This window comes from Parasteatoda tepidariorum, chromosome 3 (assembly GCF_043381705.1).
Source record: "Parasteatoda tepidariorum isolate YZ-2023 chromosome 3, CAS_Ptep_4.0, whole genome shotgun sequence".
Lineage (NCBI taxonomy): Eukaryota > Metazoa > Arthropoda > Arachnida > Araneae > Theridiidae > Parasteatoda > Parasteatoda tepidariorum.
In genome coordinates this window covers 51,251,385-51,267,195 of record NC_092206.1, presented here as the reverse complement: position 1 = coordinate 51,267,195, position 15,811 = coordinate 51,251,385, and the positions used below count along the sequence as shown (strand labels likewise).

The 15,811-nt window shown below is 25.3% G+C and overlaps 1 protein-coding gene across 8 annotated transcripts in view; it reads left to right on the top strand.

Moving 5' to 3' along the window:
* Window positions 1–15,811, top strand: part of LOC107447394 (neuronal acetylcholine receptor subunit alpha-7-like) — a 375,836-nt gene that overhangs the window by 198,274 nt on the left and 161,751 nt on the right. For all 8 annotated transcript variants that reach the window (XM_071178635.1, XM_071178634.1, XM_043041458.2 and 5 more), the window contains exon 2: window positions 3,505–3,644. In XM_071178635.1, the coding sequence (XP_071034736.1) occupies window positions 3,505–3,644 (140 nt within the window). The remainder of the gene's footprint in view (window positions 1–3,504; window positions 3,645–15,811) is intronic.

The window sequence follows — 15,811 nt, the reverse complement described above, 5'->3', positions numbered from 1 at the left end:
GTATTTATTTATATTGTTGAATATATATATATATATATATATATATATATTTCCTCATGTTGTCGCTTTAGAATGATTGAGATTTGAAACATTGTTTTATAACTTATCTGAGTTGGTATTCTATACATTGCTTTATAATAAATGCGCAGTATAATCATTGCACAAACTTTTTTTTTATTTACACTGTTGGAACTTTTATTCCAAACAACAAGCAGCAGTCTGTTCATCAAATTAACATTAAGTTTGCGGCAAAGAGCATTTTCTTTACCTTTACTTAAGAAATTTGGCAGAAGAAAGAGAAATTTAGCTGGGTATTAGCAAAACGCTTTTCGTTAGGTTGTGATTGAGCCGTTTTCTATCTAACCATAAACCATGGAATGTGATTAATTTGCTTATCTAGTTGTTTCACCTCTCGTAAGAAATGAGAAATAGTAGGATTTTTCATTTCAAGCAGTTTTGTGGTGTTTCCATCAATGCGTGAAAGAGAGTATCATATTCTATCAGTCCAGGGTCACAAATTGGTGAGTGCAATTCTGCAAACTTTTTATGTTTTGAAGGGAATTGATGAAATGTTGTGGCGTCAACACCGGTTCTGCCATTAATGAGATTGGCAGATTAGCACCCTCGGCTCTAACATACCCCTAGCTGCAAGGAGCTACGTAGTTTCATTAGGTGGGTCAGTACGATAAAATTCTAGTTGTTCAATCCTATTAGATGAAAGCAGTTAATAGACGGATTTCCTCTAAGTTTACAATTTGAATATCACCTTATTTAGGATTATTTTACTGATTTGTTTGAATATGTTAAAATAATATTTAAATAAATTGGTTTTTAACCGTTGTTTCCGAGAAATTTCAAGTAGTGTACAATTACAATTAACAAATTATTAATGTAGTGTAAACAATAAATATGTAGGGAAATATTTATAAATGTGTGTAACTAAAACTTAAAGTACATTTTAAATAAATTCTGGAATTCTGAAATATAAAAATTTAATTTTCGTAAATGCATTTCCAATAGTCTTTATCTTAAGAAGTTCCTTTCAGCAAATCTTTTGCCCCTGCTTTCAACTCAAATGCATTTTATCGCATCGAATAAAACTTACCTGAAAACAGCAGGTGATATCGATTATTGACTCTAATATTGCATAAATCACCGGAAAATGGGCTATACATTTACGGAACTCTTTAAACCAGAGTATTGTTTAGACAAATTTTTGTTGTTTTCTTAAAACTTTGCATAAGAAAAATCCAGGGTATAAACAAAATAATTACTCGCTGAATATAAAAGATCTCATAACACTTGCATAGCGTATTAATTACAGGAAAACAAGCACAAATCCTAAATTGCAGAACAGAATCAATTTTCGGATAATGTCTAGATAAGTTTCCTTCACATCCTCTTGAGTTTTATTGATTAGGTTATGAGTTCATGAAGAAATACATGAAAATAAAGTTTTATTCAATTATTTATTATTAAAAATTTTACCCGTTCTCCTTTACTTTCAGGAGAAACAATCAGAAATTTTCTTAAAACAGAAAATATTGTGGAAATTTTAACATATAATAGCAATTGGTATTTGTGATTAAAAGATAGATGATTGTGATAGATACACAGATATTTGTGATAGATAGATATTTGTGATATGGCAGTTTTAATGCCATAGTAATCATCAGTTTTGTAATGATTTTAAACATTTATCTTGTTTTCTACTGAACTTTTTCTTGTCTTCCTCTTGTCTTTTTGTCTTTTTCTTCCAAATGTAAAATCCTTATTAGTTTAATGAAATATACTTACATATCGTATACACACAAACATTATTCATTCGTATAGCTTCGTTCGTATACATATATACATTAGAGATGAGACGGACTCAGCCTGAATTCGAGACGGACACGGGTAACTGTAAAAGGATTTCGGTTAGGCTAAGATTTATGATAAAATTTTCTTAATTTTTTCAACTACTTTTAAAGAAATCCCTGATTCAGTCATTAGAAATGTGAATTAATTGGTATAAAAATTTACAGCTATCAGCGACTTTTGAGGTTCTTTAGCTTTGTGTGGCTTAACAGTTTGATTTTATGTGTTAAATTTTTATTTTAGTCATCTTAAAGCTTCAGTCTGAACTATACCAGGCTTTGGACATCGTTCTGTGTTGCAAATGCAGTTAGTAGGGCGAACTTATAGCTTTCAAATGACTCAGTAAGTTATGCTCTATTTAGTAAGACAGTAAAGAGTAATATTCAATGCAAGGTATTCAACGCATCAAGAATGTTTGCGAATCGAAATTTTCTCGGGGATTGGAGAGTGAAAGTGTGCAGAGGCAAAGCTCCTTGCATACTTTACTTCCCTTCTGTAAAAATGCCTTCTAATAGAATTGGTATTCATTGAATCTAATTTATTCAAGAGTGAAAGGCTGTACTGATAAACTTAAATGAGGAAAAATATTCTGAAATAAAAAAAGAAAAGGAAAAAAGGAGCTCTCAAGTAATTTATTAGGTAATTAGGTTTAATAAGCTCGGATTGGCTCGAACTAAAGTTCTGCTGGCTCGGACCTCCAACAGTGAGCCCAAACTTATCTTTAATCATACAAGTGATCTTGTTTCATCGATTTAATCATCTTATTTCATTTATCGATATTCCTTTAAACCTCATTTCAAAATAAATAGGATTCATTCGAATTCTAGTTACTATTTATTTATGTTGTAAATAAGATTTAAAAAATTATGAAAATAAACTAAGAAGGAAATGAAAAGGGTAAATATAAATTACACCAATTTGTCTTCATAAATATTGAATCATACCTGTGTAATATCATGTTTAACACTTTACAGCAACAAATTTCTTTTGGTTTGTTATCTAAAGGTTCTTATGACTAATATAGAAGTACAATAGGACATTTTACTGGAGAAATACCTAAAGCACAAGGTAATAATTTACAATTTGAGCCATAGATAATAAAAAACAGAGAGGATGATCGAAACTAGAATTGTAGAAGTGTATGCTGAAATTTTGATGTTTCATTTCTTCAAAAATTATCAAAAGGAATTTTAAACAAGACTATAAGTTATGTACTGTTCCAACTTCATAAATAAAGTTTTAATGCTTTTAATACAAAAACGCGTATAAAATAACTTGAAATTTTTAATCATATAACTCATAATTTTCCTATCTGTAAAAATAATATTACTTAACCTGAAGACAATTTCAAGACTATTTATATAATTAAAAACTTAGTAATATATCTAATTAACCACCACATGGCAGTTATATTTATTAGAAAAACAAAACTGTCAATTTAAACTTTGTTTTTATTTTATTTAAATAACTGGATTTGCAATAACTATTTTTGCGTCAATTTTTCGTGGTTGCATTTATATTTATCAAAAATCAAATTGCATAATATTTCATTAAGTTTTTATATCTATTCAAATTATATTTTACAAAATTTTAATTATTATTTTTTATTATAATATATTTATATATATTTTTTTTACATTTCAGAATCGGAGCAGGGTCCACATGAGAAAAGATTACTTAATAAACTACTTAATGATTATAACGTCCTCGAACGACCCGTAGCCAACGAATCAGAACCTCTCCTGCTCAGTTTCGGCCTTACCCTACAGCAAATTATAGACGTGGTAAGTTTCAAAATATTTTTTTTGAATTTCTCCTTGCTTCTCTGTTTGTTTGTTAAGTGTAAACAAGAAATTGTTTAAAAATTAAGAAGTAAAATGTAATGAATCATTATCTAATAGAGTATTAAAAACAAAAAGAAATAGATTAAAGTAATAATTTTTAAAATTTGATAGAAAGGAATTCATATGTATCTTGCTGCTAAAATAATGAACTAATTTGTCATTTGGAATATTATTAAAATTGTTATTATTTTGTAATTGGATACGAAATATCTTTATGGAAATAAATTATTCAGCAAACTATAATTTATATAAATCAATTTATATAAAATCAATTTATATGAAATCAATTTATGTAAAATCAATTTATATAAAATCAATTTATATAAAAACAATTTGTATCAAACTATTATTTATTTCACACAGCAAAAATTCCGGATCAAGTTATTTTTATTATGAAATCCTTTTTTACTGAAAAATGTTACGAAATAAAAAATCAGATTACTCGTGCAGTAACATTTATTGTAAAATAACTGAATCCCAATTGTTAAATAATTAATATTGTAAAATGTATGGTATAAAATTTAATGTTAAAAATGGATTTTACTGTAAAATTAATTTTATGGTAAATGCACCCAGAGTGACGGTACATTTTACCAGAATTTGATCCGGAATTGTTTGCTGTGTATTAGGTAATATAATCTATTAAATTTGACTAAGAAATAAATATTTATTTATTATTAATGTATTATTGGTTATTTTATGGATTTTTTTTCTTATTTGAATGCCGTATTTATTTCTAATTACTGCGTTTTTCACAATGTTTTGTTTCTCGCAAACTTTATATTCATTGACTCATTTTATCTTTTTATTCAACAGTAATAAATGAAAACAATTAACCTTATTTAAAATGCTGCAATCAGCTAAAACGTGAACAATAATAGTTAAAGTAAAATGTTTCAAACTCCAGACAATAATAACGTACAGCAATTAATAATTATTAGTCAAATAATTGTTTAAAGCGTAAATTTTATTTTTTGCATTTTTATTTACTGTGAGTAATATAAAATTTAATTATTCAGAAATATTAGACCCATTTCAGAAGTAGTATTAAAGTTGAAAATAATTATTCATTTCAAAATGAGATAATTTACAGCAGAGGAATGTCCCAAAGCGAAATTAGTTAGATTTGTAACTACCGATACCTTAAAAGCTCACATTTTAATGAGAGCATTAGTGGTATCAAATAGCAAAGATGCTTTTTTAAAAACAATTTCCGTGTCACATTTTCTAACATTGAATTTCCATAAAGTTATTTTTTTGCTTAAGGTATTATACACTCAATTATTGCAAATTGAGAAATAACAATTTGCAGAAAACTAAATTAAAAGTAATAAAAAATAGTATTTTTTTTTCCATTCCACTCCATTTAATTATTTTAAAATGGCCTACAGGTCTTTAAATCTTCAGAGTATTTGAAATAAGTTTTTTAGCAAATTATTACGGAAATTTTATTTCAATTATAAATATCTAATTAAGGATCAAGTTCTGTTTAATTAATTATTGTAATAAAATTTACACATTTTTATGAAACTTATTAAATAAAATTTGCTAGAAAAGAATGTAAAAAAAAATTCTTGAAAATAAAGCGCCAAACAAAATGCTAAAATTATGAAAGTCAGAATTAATGAAAGTATGAATTTGTGGTTAAGTTTAATTGTAAAAAAACAGCACAATATATCTACAAATGACGAACTCTTTCTGATAAAACTAATTTGACTATTAGCAGTTTCTAGTTTTTTGCACTGATATTTTTAATTTTCATATTTTCAAAAAAAAATTTATTAATTTAAATTGCAACACTTCTTAACCAAATTAATTAAGTGATTTTACAGTTTTAGCTGATTGCATGCATTTAATAAATATAATCTGTTTGTATTGTTTTTAAATAGTACTTTCTGTTTTACAAAGTGTGAAATAATATTTTGCAAATTATGTACAGTAAAGTGTTATGAATTTTAAGCAATTTGTTTGATCTGTACTAATTTATTGTTAATGTTTTAGAAAGTACTTTTTTACAATTTGGTAGAGCAATGTTCAAGTTGTTTGTACTTATGCAACTTTTAATTGGGCATGTAAAATTATATTTGAAGTAAATATTATATAATTACAATGCCCGCGAACGAAAAATCTTTTTTGGATCATTTTCTTATAATTCCTAAACAATCTTAACTTAACAAACCGAGTAAATATAAAGAAGTAGTAAATATAAATTTGCAAAAATAGATTAGTACTAAATAATATATAATTACGATAATCAGTCAGCATGAAAACTCATTTTTATCCTATTTTATAATAATTCATGAGTTTATGCAACTGAAAAATATTGTTTTACTCAGACCTTAATCTAAGGTTGATATTAATTAAATTATAAGAATACGGGATAGTTTTAATATTTAATTTTTGATATCCACATGAGAAGAGCTCTAAATGTCAAATTATAGATAACTAAAACCATGTAAATTTATGCAAATATTAACAAAAATATGGAAAGTTATTTTAACACTGCTGCAAAAATTATAGTCCGCAAAAATAATATTTTCTAATAATATAAACTTAGAACTTGTACAATTATAGTCGTTGTTAATTTTTGCCTCGAATGAAATGCTGATTTGATTAATTTCTAAAAAATAAACATAATTATTTTGTCATATTTTCATTTCTCCCAAAGAAGAGTTCAAACTATGCGAAATTAATTTTAGATATTGCAAACATTATGGACACAAAAAATCCCATATGATAATCTTAACTTCCAACTTGATACGGAACTCCATAAGAGTCATATTTTATATTAATCTTGCTTTAAAACCGAGCTAAAGAACGTCATTAAATAGTTTATATAAAAAAATTTTTTAAAAAATTACACTTAAGAGGCATAGGTTCTTTTTTTTTTAATATTTTTGTTAATTCTTTGTACCATATGGTTTCCATTAATTTTAATTATCTTCCTTTTTTACTCTCTTACCATTCGAACGGATTCTTACAGGGAACTAGTAAGTGCAAAATTAGTTGATGCTCTTAAAAATGTAAGTCTTAGGTTTTTATCTAGAAGTAAATACTTACTGTATTGGACATTCGCTAAGCATCTGGACTGGTTCTTACAAGATAAATAATTTACTTGAACGTGCAAAACTGAATAGAGTACTTAACTTTTATTATAGTGGGTTTAAAAAGGATTTTTTATCTTTCTTTCTTATACCTCTACTAAGCATCCTAATTGGGCCTCACTGAGCAAATATTTACAACGCCGTGTAATATCTTGCATTATTATTGAGGGGTATAATAGAAGGATTTTATTTATATATTTTTCTTAAATCTCATTAGCTGTATAAACATAGGTTTTGTAATAAAAGTCATAATTCAATGAATTATTTACAATTTTTTTAAACCTCTACTAGAGATCAAAAGTTATTCTCCAAGCGAAAAATATCTAATACAATGTATAAAATTTAATCGAATATTATAATTAAGGAATATAACAGAAGAACGTGCAAGGTAAGATTCTACTAAGGAAAAACAATTCTGGGGAATATAAACATACAATATGATGATGACTTTTCTAATAAAAAACAACAAATACAATATTTTAACCATTAATTTGATAATTTTTTGTGCATATGGTAATGGTTAATATGCAATTCTGGTTTTTAAAATTATGGTTTTTTTACAGCAGATTTAGTAAAAATGGTAAAACTGAAAAATAAATTTAACCGAATAAATGGTATTTATGCCATGCTCTAAAGTGTCGTGATAAAATTACTGAATTTTATCAAATTGCATCACATATTATAATATAGTATTTTATGGTTAATCTTTCCAAAATCATTACCAAAGCGCTTCCAAAAAAATTATCGAGATGTTTAGTGTTCCGATAGAGCCAGAAACACTGTAAATTTATTTTTTTTTTTACTTAATATGTTTTATTTTTTTTTCAATTTTTAGGAGCGTCACACATTATTGTATTTATATAATTTGAATTCGCTTTATTAATACAGTATTAGAAAGCATTGTTTTCTGCGTACATAATCGTGGGAACTGACGACAAGATTATATTTTTTCATTATTTTATTTTCCGGTTTTTTAATTTCTTTCTGAATTTTTTAAATATTTAAAATATAATTTAATTATTTATAATTTTCCTTATTCTCTTTAAAATTTCAAAAGTATAGATGTTNACTGTAAAGGCTTTACTAATTACTTCACGCTATTCAAAAAGATGAGAGATGTTTCCCAAAAAATTATTTTTAGAATTGTTATTTTTTTTAACTTGAGAAATCCGTTTAATGTTTTTAATATACGAGATTAATAGCGAATGATTTGGTTGTAGTTAATTGTAAATTGAGTTATTCGCTTTTTATTAGCCATTTTTAAGAAATCTTTATTTACATTTTATATCCCTTTTAATTTTTGAAACTTTTATTGTTATGTCTTTAAATAAACACATGAATACTGATTTAAAATTTTTGATTTTCTTCTCTTTCGTAAGTTAACCTAGCAAAGATTTAAAATCAAATCATGAAATTTACTTTTTAAAAAAAGAACATAAAATATATTAAGAGCCATAACATTATTTATTCAGATTTATAAAATTATGAACAATCTTATTTTTATATTCTACAACCCTTAAAAATATGTTACTAATTGAAACAGAGTAGTTTTATAGGTTATTTTAAATGTGTTAGAAAAATTCCCAAATTGAAATTTATTGATCAATATTGTTGTTAATTTATCTAAGAAACGTAACATGCATGAATATGTATGAAAAAATAGCAATTTCATTATACTACTACTAACTACTTCCACATTATAAACATCTCTACTGATTTTGAGTGCAGATTTTCTTCTCTATGTCAAATAAACAAATGATTAAAACATAATCCTAAATTTAAAAAGTAAGAAGTAAAGATAATGACAGCTATAACATGATTTTCCCAACTTATAAAATTATGATTTATCTGGCATCCACATAAGAAATGGCACCAATCCTAACACAACTATTTTCTGTTGTTTTTTTTTTCTTATGATGATTGAAAAGTTCTAAAAACTCAAACTCAATAAATCAACGAATCAATATTACTGTTTATTTTTCTAAAAACTCAACAGGTAATAATATAGTTAAAAAAAAAACTTTGATTTGAAAAAATGTATAATGTATTGAAAATATTTCAAGATTTTAAAGTTACAATTGTCTCAATTACAAGAAATTTATTTGGAAAAAATCTACATCTACTTCTCTAATAACCATAATCTTCGAGATCTCCCTGAAAGATATCCTTGAAGATAAGAAAAATGATATCCTTTGGATGAAAGAAAGCTTTGGAAATTAACTGGAAATAAGAAGATGCTGTATCTATCGACGCAACGATAAGAAATGAAGACCCAGAAAGGAAGGTGTATTATCTTGAGAAGCGTAGGAAGAAGCTGCCTCGACTTTCGCTAGTGGCAGCTCTGGCAATGATAGCGATTTGAGGGAATTGCTAAGATGCCACTAGGAAGTGTCGTGGTGGCATGACGCATTTCTGGTATGCCATTCTTCATCATCGTGCTCCATCAAACTGCTGCCAAAGACAACGCTGCTTTTTATCTACTCCTCAGGAAGAAAGGAAAAAAAATCTCCCAAGACCATTCAGCATCTTGAGGGTAAAAAGAAGCGTTATCTGGCAATTATGAAAGATTAATGGATAACGTCCAGTGCAATATAAGAGTAATAAATAACGTCATTTAAGAATATCATTTTAGTATGTATGATTGAAAGTTTAATTATTTTTGTAAGTTTGAAAACGAAGTTTTAAGAAACCGATCAAATATTATGTAAAATTTATGGTTTATAAACTAATATATTATAGTCGCAGTCTAGGAAGAAGGTTGAATTTTTTTTTAAAGTTTAAGAACGTTAAGAGTTTTAGAGAACGGGACAAATAATATATAAGATTTATAGTTTATTAATTAGCATATTATAGTCATAGTCTACAAAAAATATTGAATTATTCTTATAAGTTTAAGAATGAAGTCTTAGAAAACTAAATAAATACTACACATTATGTATGGTTTACGTTTATAAATTAGTTTATTATGATCCCAGTTTAGAAAAGAAGTTTAATTATTCTTTAAAATTTAAGAACTGAGACTTAGAAAACTGAACAAGTATTATAAAATATATATGGTTTAAAAATTAGTATATTATAGTCGCAGCATTGATTCAAAGTTTAAATATTCTTGTAAGTTTAAGAACGAAGTTAACCGAGCAAATATTACACAAGATTTATGGTTTATTAACTTAAGTAATTTCTTCCGTTAACCTGATTCTACTTTAGTACGCATATCATTTAATACTTTTCAATTAAAATTACTAATGCCCTCAATATTTATAAAAAGAATTAGGAAAATGTAGCAACCTTAAATATAAATTTAATAATTTTATATGTTTAAGTACGGCCTTTATGAAATGAACATATATGTAATGGCTTATATTTAAAAAAAATAAAACTTAAAAATAATTAGATTTTAAGTAGTAAGTAATAAGGATTATTTAAAATTAATATTTTCAAATGTATAGGAAATAATTTAATTTTTGACCAATTCAATGTTTAATTAATAAAATATTTACTCTGCTTAAAATATGCAAACAATAGCTGTTGCTCTTTTAGTGAGAAAATAAATTAATATTTACTACTTTATACTGCCAGTGTTTTAAAATTTTAGAAAAGAACATATAAAATATTTAAAACAAATAATTCAATTAATATATAATTCAAAAATTATTGCTTCAATAATATTAGTTTAGTATATTTAGTTAAAAGGAATATTGAAATGTATATAAATTTAATTATATTTAGAGCTTACTTTTAAAATACTGAACCAAAGCAATGTATAATTTGTGATTTAAAAATTTAAATGTCTCTCGTTAGAAAATACCAAACTACAAACAATAGATTTTAAGCAAGCTATAGCTTTATAGCTTTTTAATATTATTTGATACCGACTTATTCAAACTACCGACTGCTAAAATGCTAACAGAGAAAAAATATTGGCAAAAAGAAATATTAGAAATGTTTTATTGAAAATAATAGTAATAATATCTAGTAAGTAATTGAAGTCGTAAGAATATTGCAATAAATATAATTTAATTATTTTTATAAGTTTGCAGCGTGCCTTTAGGAAAGTATACAATTATTATACATTGATTAATGTTTGAAAATTGAAATAATAATTAAAATAATTAAAAAATTCAAGTTAAAACTGCAGTTTTAAATACTGTCTACGTGGCCTTTCCACGTCTCACAAGTTTTAAGGAACAACATAAAAAATATTTTAAGAAATATAATTAAAATATATGTATTTAAATTAATGTAATTTTAATTATATCTCTTTCATAATCTCCTTCAGTGTATGCTACATTCGTAGTAATATTGCATTGAATACAAATTTAATTATTATGAATTTAAAAACATATTTTTAGGGAAAATTGAACAAATAAATTAAGTGTTTATGGTTTGATAATTGAAATAGTTTCTTCCTTTGAAAAAATTAGCATAAAATATTTCAATTGTATCTTATTAACATCTTTAAAATTTAAAGAATAACGTTAGAAAGAATTAAGAAAATGAATTTCTGCTTTAATAATACAAATTAATTATATTACATTCGTAGTATCATTGAATTCAATGTAAATTAAATTTGCTTTAAAGGACGCACTTTTAAAAAAGTTGAGCAAGTACTGTGCATGATTTACGGCTTAAAATTTAAAATAGTTTATTACATTTAAAAAATGCGAAATATATGCAGCAAGCATATAATTTAATTTACCCTACGTCTACCAAATTTCTTCAAACAATTTTTTCGAAATAACATAGAAAAATTTCATGAAAGTAGTTTAAATAAAACTAACAATTTATATGAAATTATTCATTTATACATTAACCTGTTTACATATTTTTAATTTCAAATTGATTTCGTATATTTAGTATCAAGAATAGCAGTACGATTAGATATAAATTTTTATGTTTCTATTTTAGTTTGGTCCATACTTTTTTCGCAGTGTACTTAGAATAACATTAAAATATATTACTTTTCAATGTTTTTTCTTTATTTACTAATAATGTTTGCAATTAGAATTGCCTCCCCCCTGTTTAAACTCTTCTAATAAATACGAATGATTAATGCATTGCATGTTCAAAAGCAGTAGAAGTTTTCCCACAGACAAAATAAATAATTTCTTCAGCGAATTTAATATATTTATACTTTTTTTACAAAATAGCGAATGAAAATGATCGTTAAACACTCAAGTTAATAACGAGCATACCATGCCGAAAATAATTATAACAACATTGAATAATGATTCTAGACCCTTTCTCTAAATACGAGGTTTTAAACAGTTTTGAACATTCAGAAAAGTTGTACGTTTTAATTCAATACTAACAGTCTAGACATAATTACGCGGTTCTCAATTCAGTCTAGACTTATGTGTACTATAACGGAAAAGAGTAAGTAGTCGCAACAGCTGTTCGAATACTATGCTGCATAACTAATTATTCACAATCGTTTTTGACACTGATGCATAAATAATTCTCAAAAGACAACTGCGATAAATACCCGATATCGTCTAAACAAATTGCGTTTCTCTCATTCGTTTTGAATATTTGCATAATTAATTTAAGTTTCGGAAATACTATATCTAAAGGCAACAGGTATTAAAAGTGTAGCAAATGCTGAATTTCAAACAAAAGAGATATTTTTTTTACTTATAAAATCAAACTAAATACAAAACAAGGATATGAATACTTGGATTACAAATTGATGACAATTGATTTTAGTGATGTTATTAATTTTAAAGTCAGTTCAAGATAATCTACATAGAATATATTTAAATTAGTTTACCGATAAATAAAAAGTTTCTAATTAAAATACTTTCATACATATTTGAAAATTTTGAGACATTTTGGAATCTTAATTTCACTTAAAGTGAGTCCTGTTACCCTTACTAAATATGAGACTTGATTTGAAATGTATCTAAATTTTTTTTTTGAATATTTTGATTAATTTTGAAGTAATTATATTATATTATCTATTTCATTTCAGATCAGAGTATAACCATTCCTTTACTTTAAAAATCATAAAAAAATATGGTTAAAACTACAATAATATTATAATATTTTCCGTGTTTGCCTTTTCTTTATGAAAACACCAAAATGTTTCGTAATTTTTACCATAATGCTTTCGTAATGATTTTAGTAAAATTATTAATGAAATATGGTTTTATTATATGTGATAATATTTAGCAAACGTGGCAATATGTGGTAATTTATAAATTTGTCATTGTAACTTTGAGCATGGCATAAAAGTCATTTGTTTGGTTTAATTTACTTTTCAATTTTAAATTTTACACTAATAGTGTGGTAACAGGTACCATAATTTTTAAAACCAAAATTTCCGGTAGAGCGGTACCATATGAACGGAAAAAACTACCAAATAAATGGTTTAAATACCATTTATTTCGGTTTTATTAAATTTATGAATTGTTCTACATATTCTATATATATATTTATATATATANACATGATATATATATATATATATATATATATACTCTTAAAAAATAAGCAGAATAAAAATCATGATTTAACACAAAGGAATGCCACCCTTTTTTGTTAGAATTATGAATTTTCATATATTACATGCATAAAAAGTCTCAGTTCAATGCCAATCTCCAAAAAAAAACTCACTGGATATGAAAGTCTTAATTAAGAACAAAATTTAGGCTGCTTCCTCTGGGACAAATGCTTTATTATTTCTGATATAATGTTTTGAAAAGAAACGAACATTATAGAATGTTTTTTCTTTTGTCTTTTTTTTTATTAAACACTTCAATGGCTAGACAAATTTATGCGAGGAACAGTCATGTCTAGACGCTTATTTATTTTGTTGACAAGCAGCAAGTTCTGGCAACAGCTGTGTGAGAAGTGTGTCCGATTTCTAATTCCAGCATTTTTTTACTCTCTTATTAATAAGGAAAATTAAATTTCAAAAATTGTTCAATCAATTACTGAAACGGAATGTTTTTTAAATTAGTACTATTTTTTCTTCATATTTTAAGAGTGTGGTAAATAGTTGATAAAGAATGCATTCAAAGTATAATAGTTAGAAGTACACATTCTTACATAGTTTTGCATAAATAAATTATTGTATGCTTTCAATTATTCAATTATTTCACGCTATTCAGCTACGAAGCTCTTCTTGAAAAAAATTGCTCTGAAATGAGATAAAATATTTTTAGTCACAATCAATTAAGGAATAAAGTTAAGGAGATATTAAAGTAGTTTTTGCAATTAAAGATGAAATTTATCTAAACTACAAAAATAAATTAAATGACAAAAAATGACTGCTATAATTTGACATTGTCTGATAGACAAATAACAGCTTTGCTGAAAAATACAGATAGCCAAAAGAAAGTATGTAAGTTTTTAAGCCAATTAAAATCTATTAAGTATTAAAATCTATTTAGTTTGTAGTAAACTTCTCATACGGCATGGTAATAACATTTCAAACTTAATAAAAAAAAAACAGAATTTATGATTAATAAACCTAAATATATGGTATTTAAACCACTCATTTAATAATTTCTACTTTGATATAATAATGGCTTAACATAAATTCTAATTTTCAAAATTATAGCTCTTATTTAGTATAACATTTAGCAAAAAATGCAAAACTGGAATGCAAATTTAACCTAATAAATGGTTACTATGATTACTCAAAAGTGTCATGATAAGGCATCGTGATAAGATATCAGGACCACATATAACAAATTTTAACATATATTATCAAACAATAATTTATTGTCACTTTTACTGAAATTGTTATCAAATATTTTGGTGACATGCACTCACCTCTCGGAGCTTCCATAGGACCAGAAACACGACAGCATTTACCATGTTCTGATAGTTTTGACCATACTTTTCCCCTAGTTTTCGCTTGCTTTATACTAGCACTTTCAGATGAGAGTTATATTGTGAATTAGACTAATTGAGCAGTGAATTGTATCTTTTTTATTCTTCTTCTAACTGTGCAATGATTTCGAAAACCAAGAACTTTCCTACGCATATAAAATATTTTTAAGTGTTACGAAACTTTAACTTAAAACCTATATTTCCATTTAAAGATCACGAATTACAAATAATTATTACTGTTCATAAATAAAATCAACTTGTAATTTATTTACAAACATCTTTCCCGCTATTATTAAAACATATCTTCTTTGGGTAATACACATGTGTATAAATTGTGCATAAAAATTTTATTAAACGCAGAATATGTTATTTTTCACAGGAGGAATCCTAAGCATGCATATTCAAAATCACGTGAAAAGATATTAAAATTGAATTGTGAATACGATAATATATATTAATTTTTCCTCAAAATGACTATGAACCTCGTTATTTTACATTCATTATTTATGATTCTTTTTTATATAACCACCTTTCTCCAAGATTTGTTTATTATTGATTGCCGAAAATAAAAGTTTCCATCACAATTTCTTTCCTAAACTCTAAAATATTTTACAAAATGCAAGTTGTTTTCCCATATAATTCACAGATATCTCGTCAATAAATAAGTACACTCAGCCCATTAAAAAATAATTCATTCTTTAGCATCAATTATCTTCACTATCTTAATAGCTGAAATATTAAAATCAAAATCAATCAGTCAAAAAGTCTAAAATTGTCTCAAAACATCTTAAAATATATTTAAATAATTTATTCATTATAAACTATATATTTAATCAGTAAAATCTTTATAAGAGAAATTAAACGATTCTTTAAAAAAATGAATTAATTTAATCTATTTTTATCAATTTAACTAAATAATCAACTGAATGGAGGAAAGTTTTAGGCAAATACTCTTCCTCACCTAGCAAAAAAGGACTTTCTAATACGGTATAATTTATTATTTCTTAAAATAATTATATATTTATTTTACTTTCTATGTTTTAAAATAATCTAATCGTATTTTTGTGATGCAAGTTCCAAGTTCATTAAAAAAGAGTAAGAAAAATGATTTTTCATTACTTTTTCACCACTACTATATATATATATATATTTATATATATATTT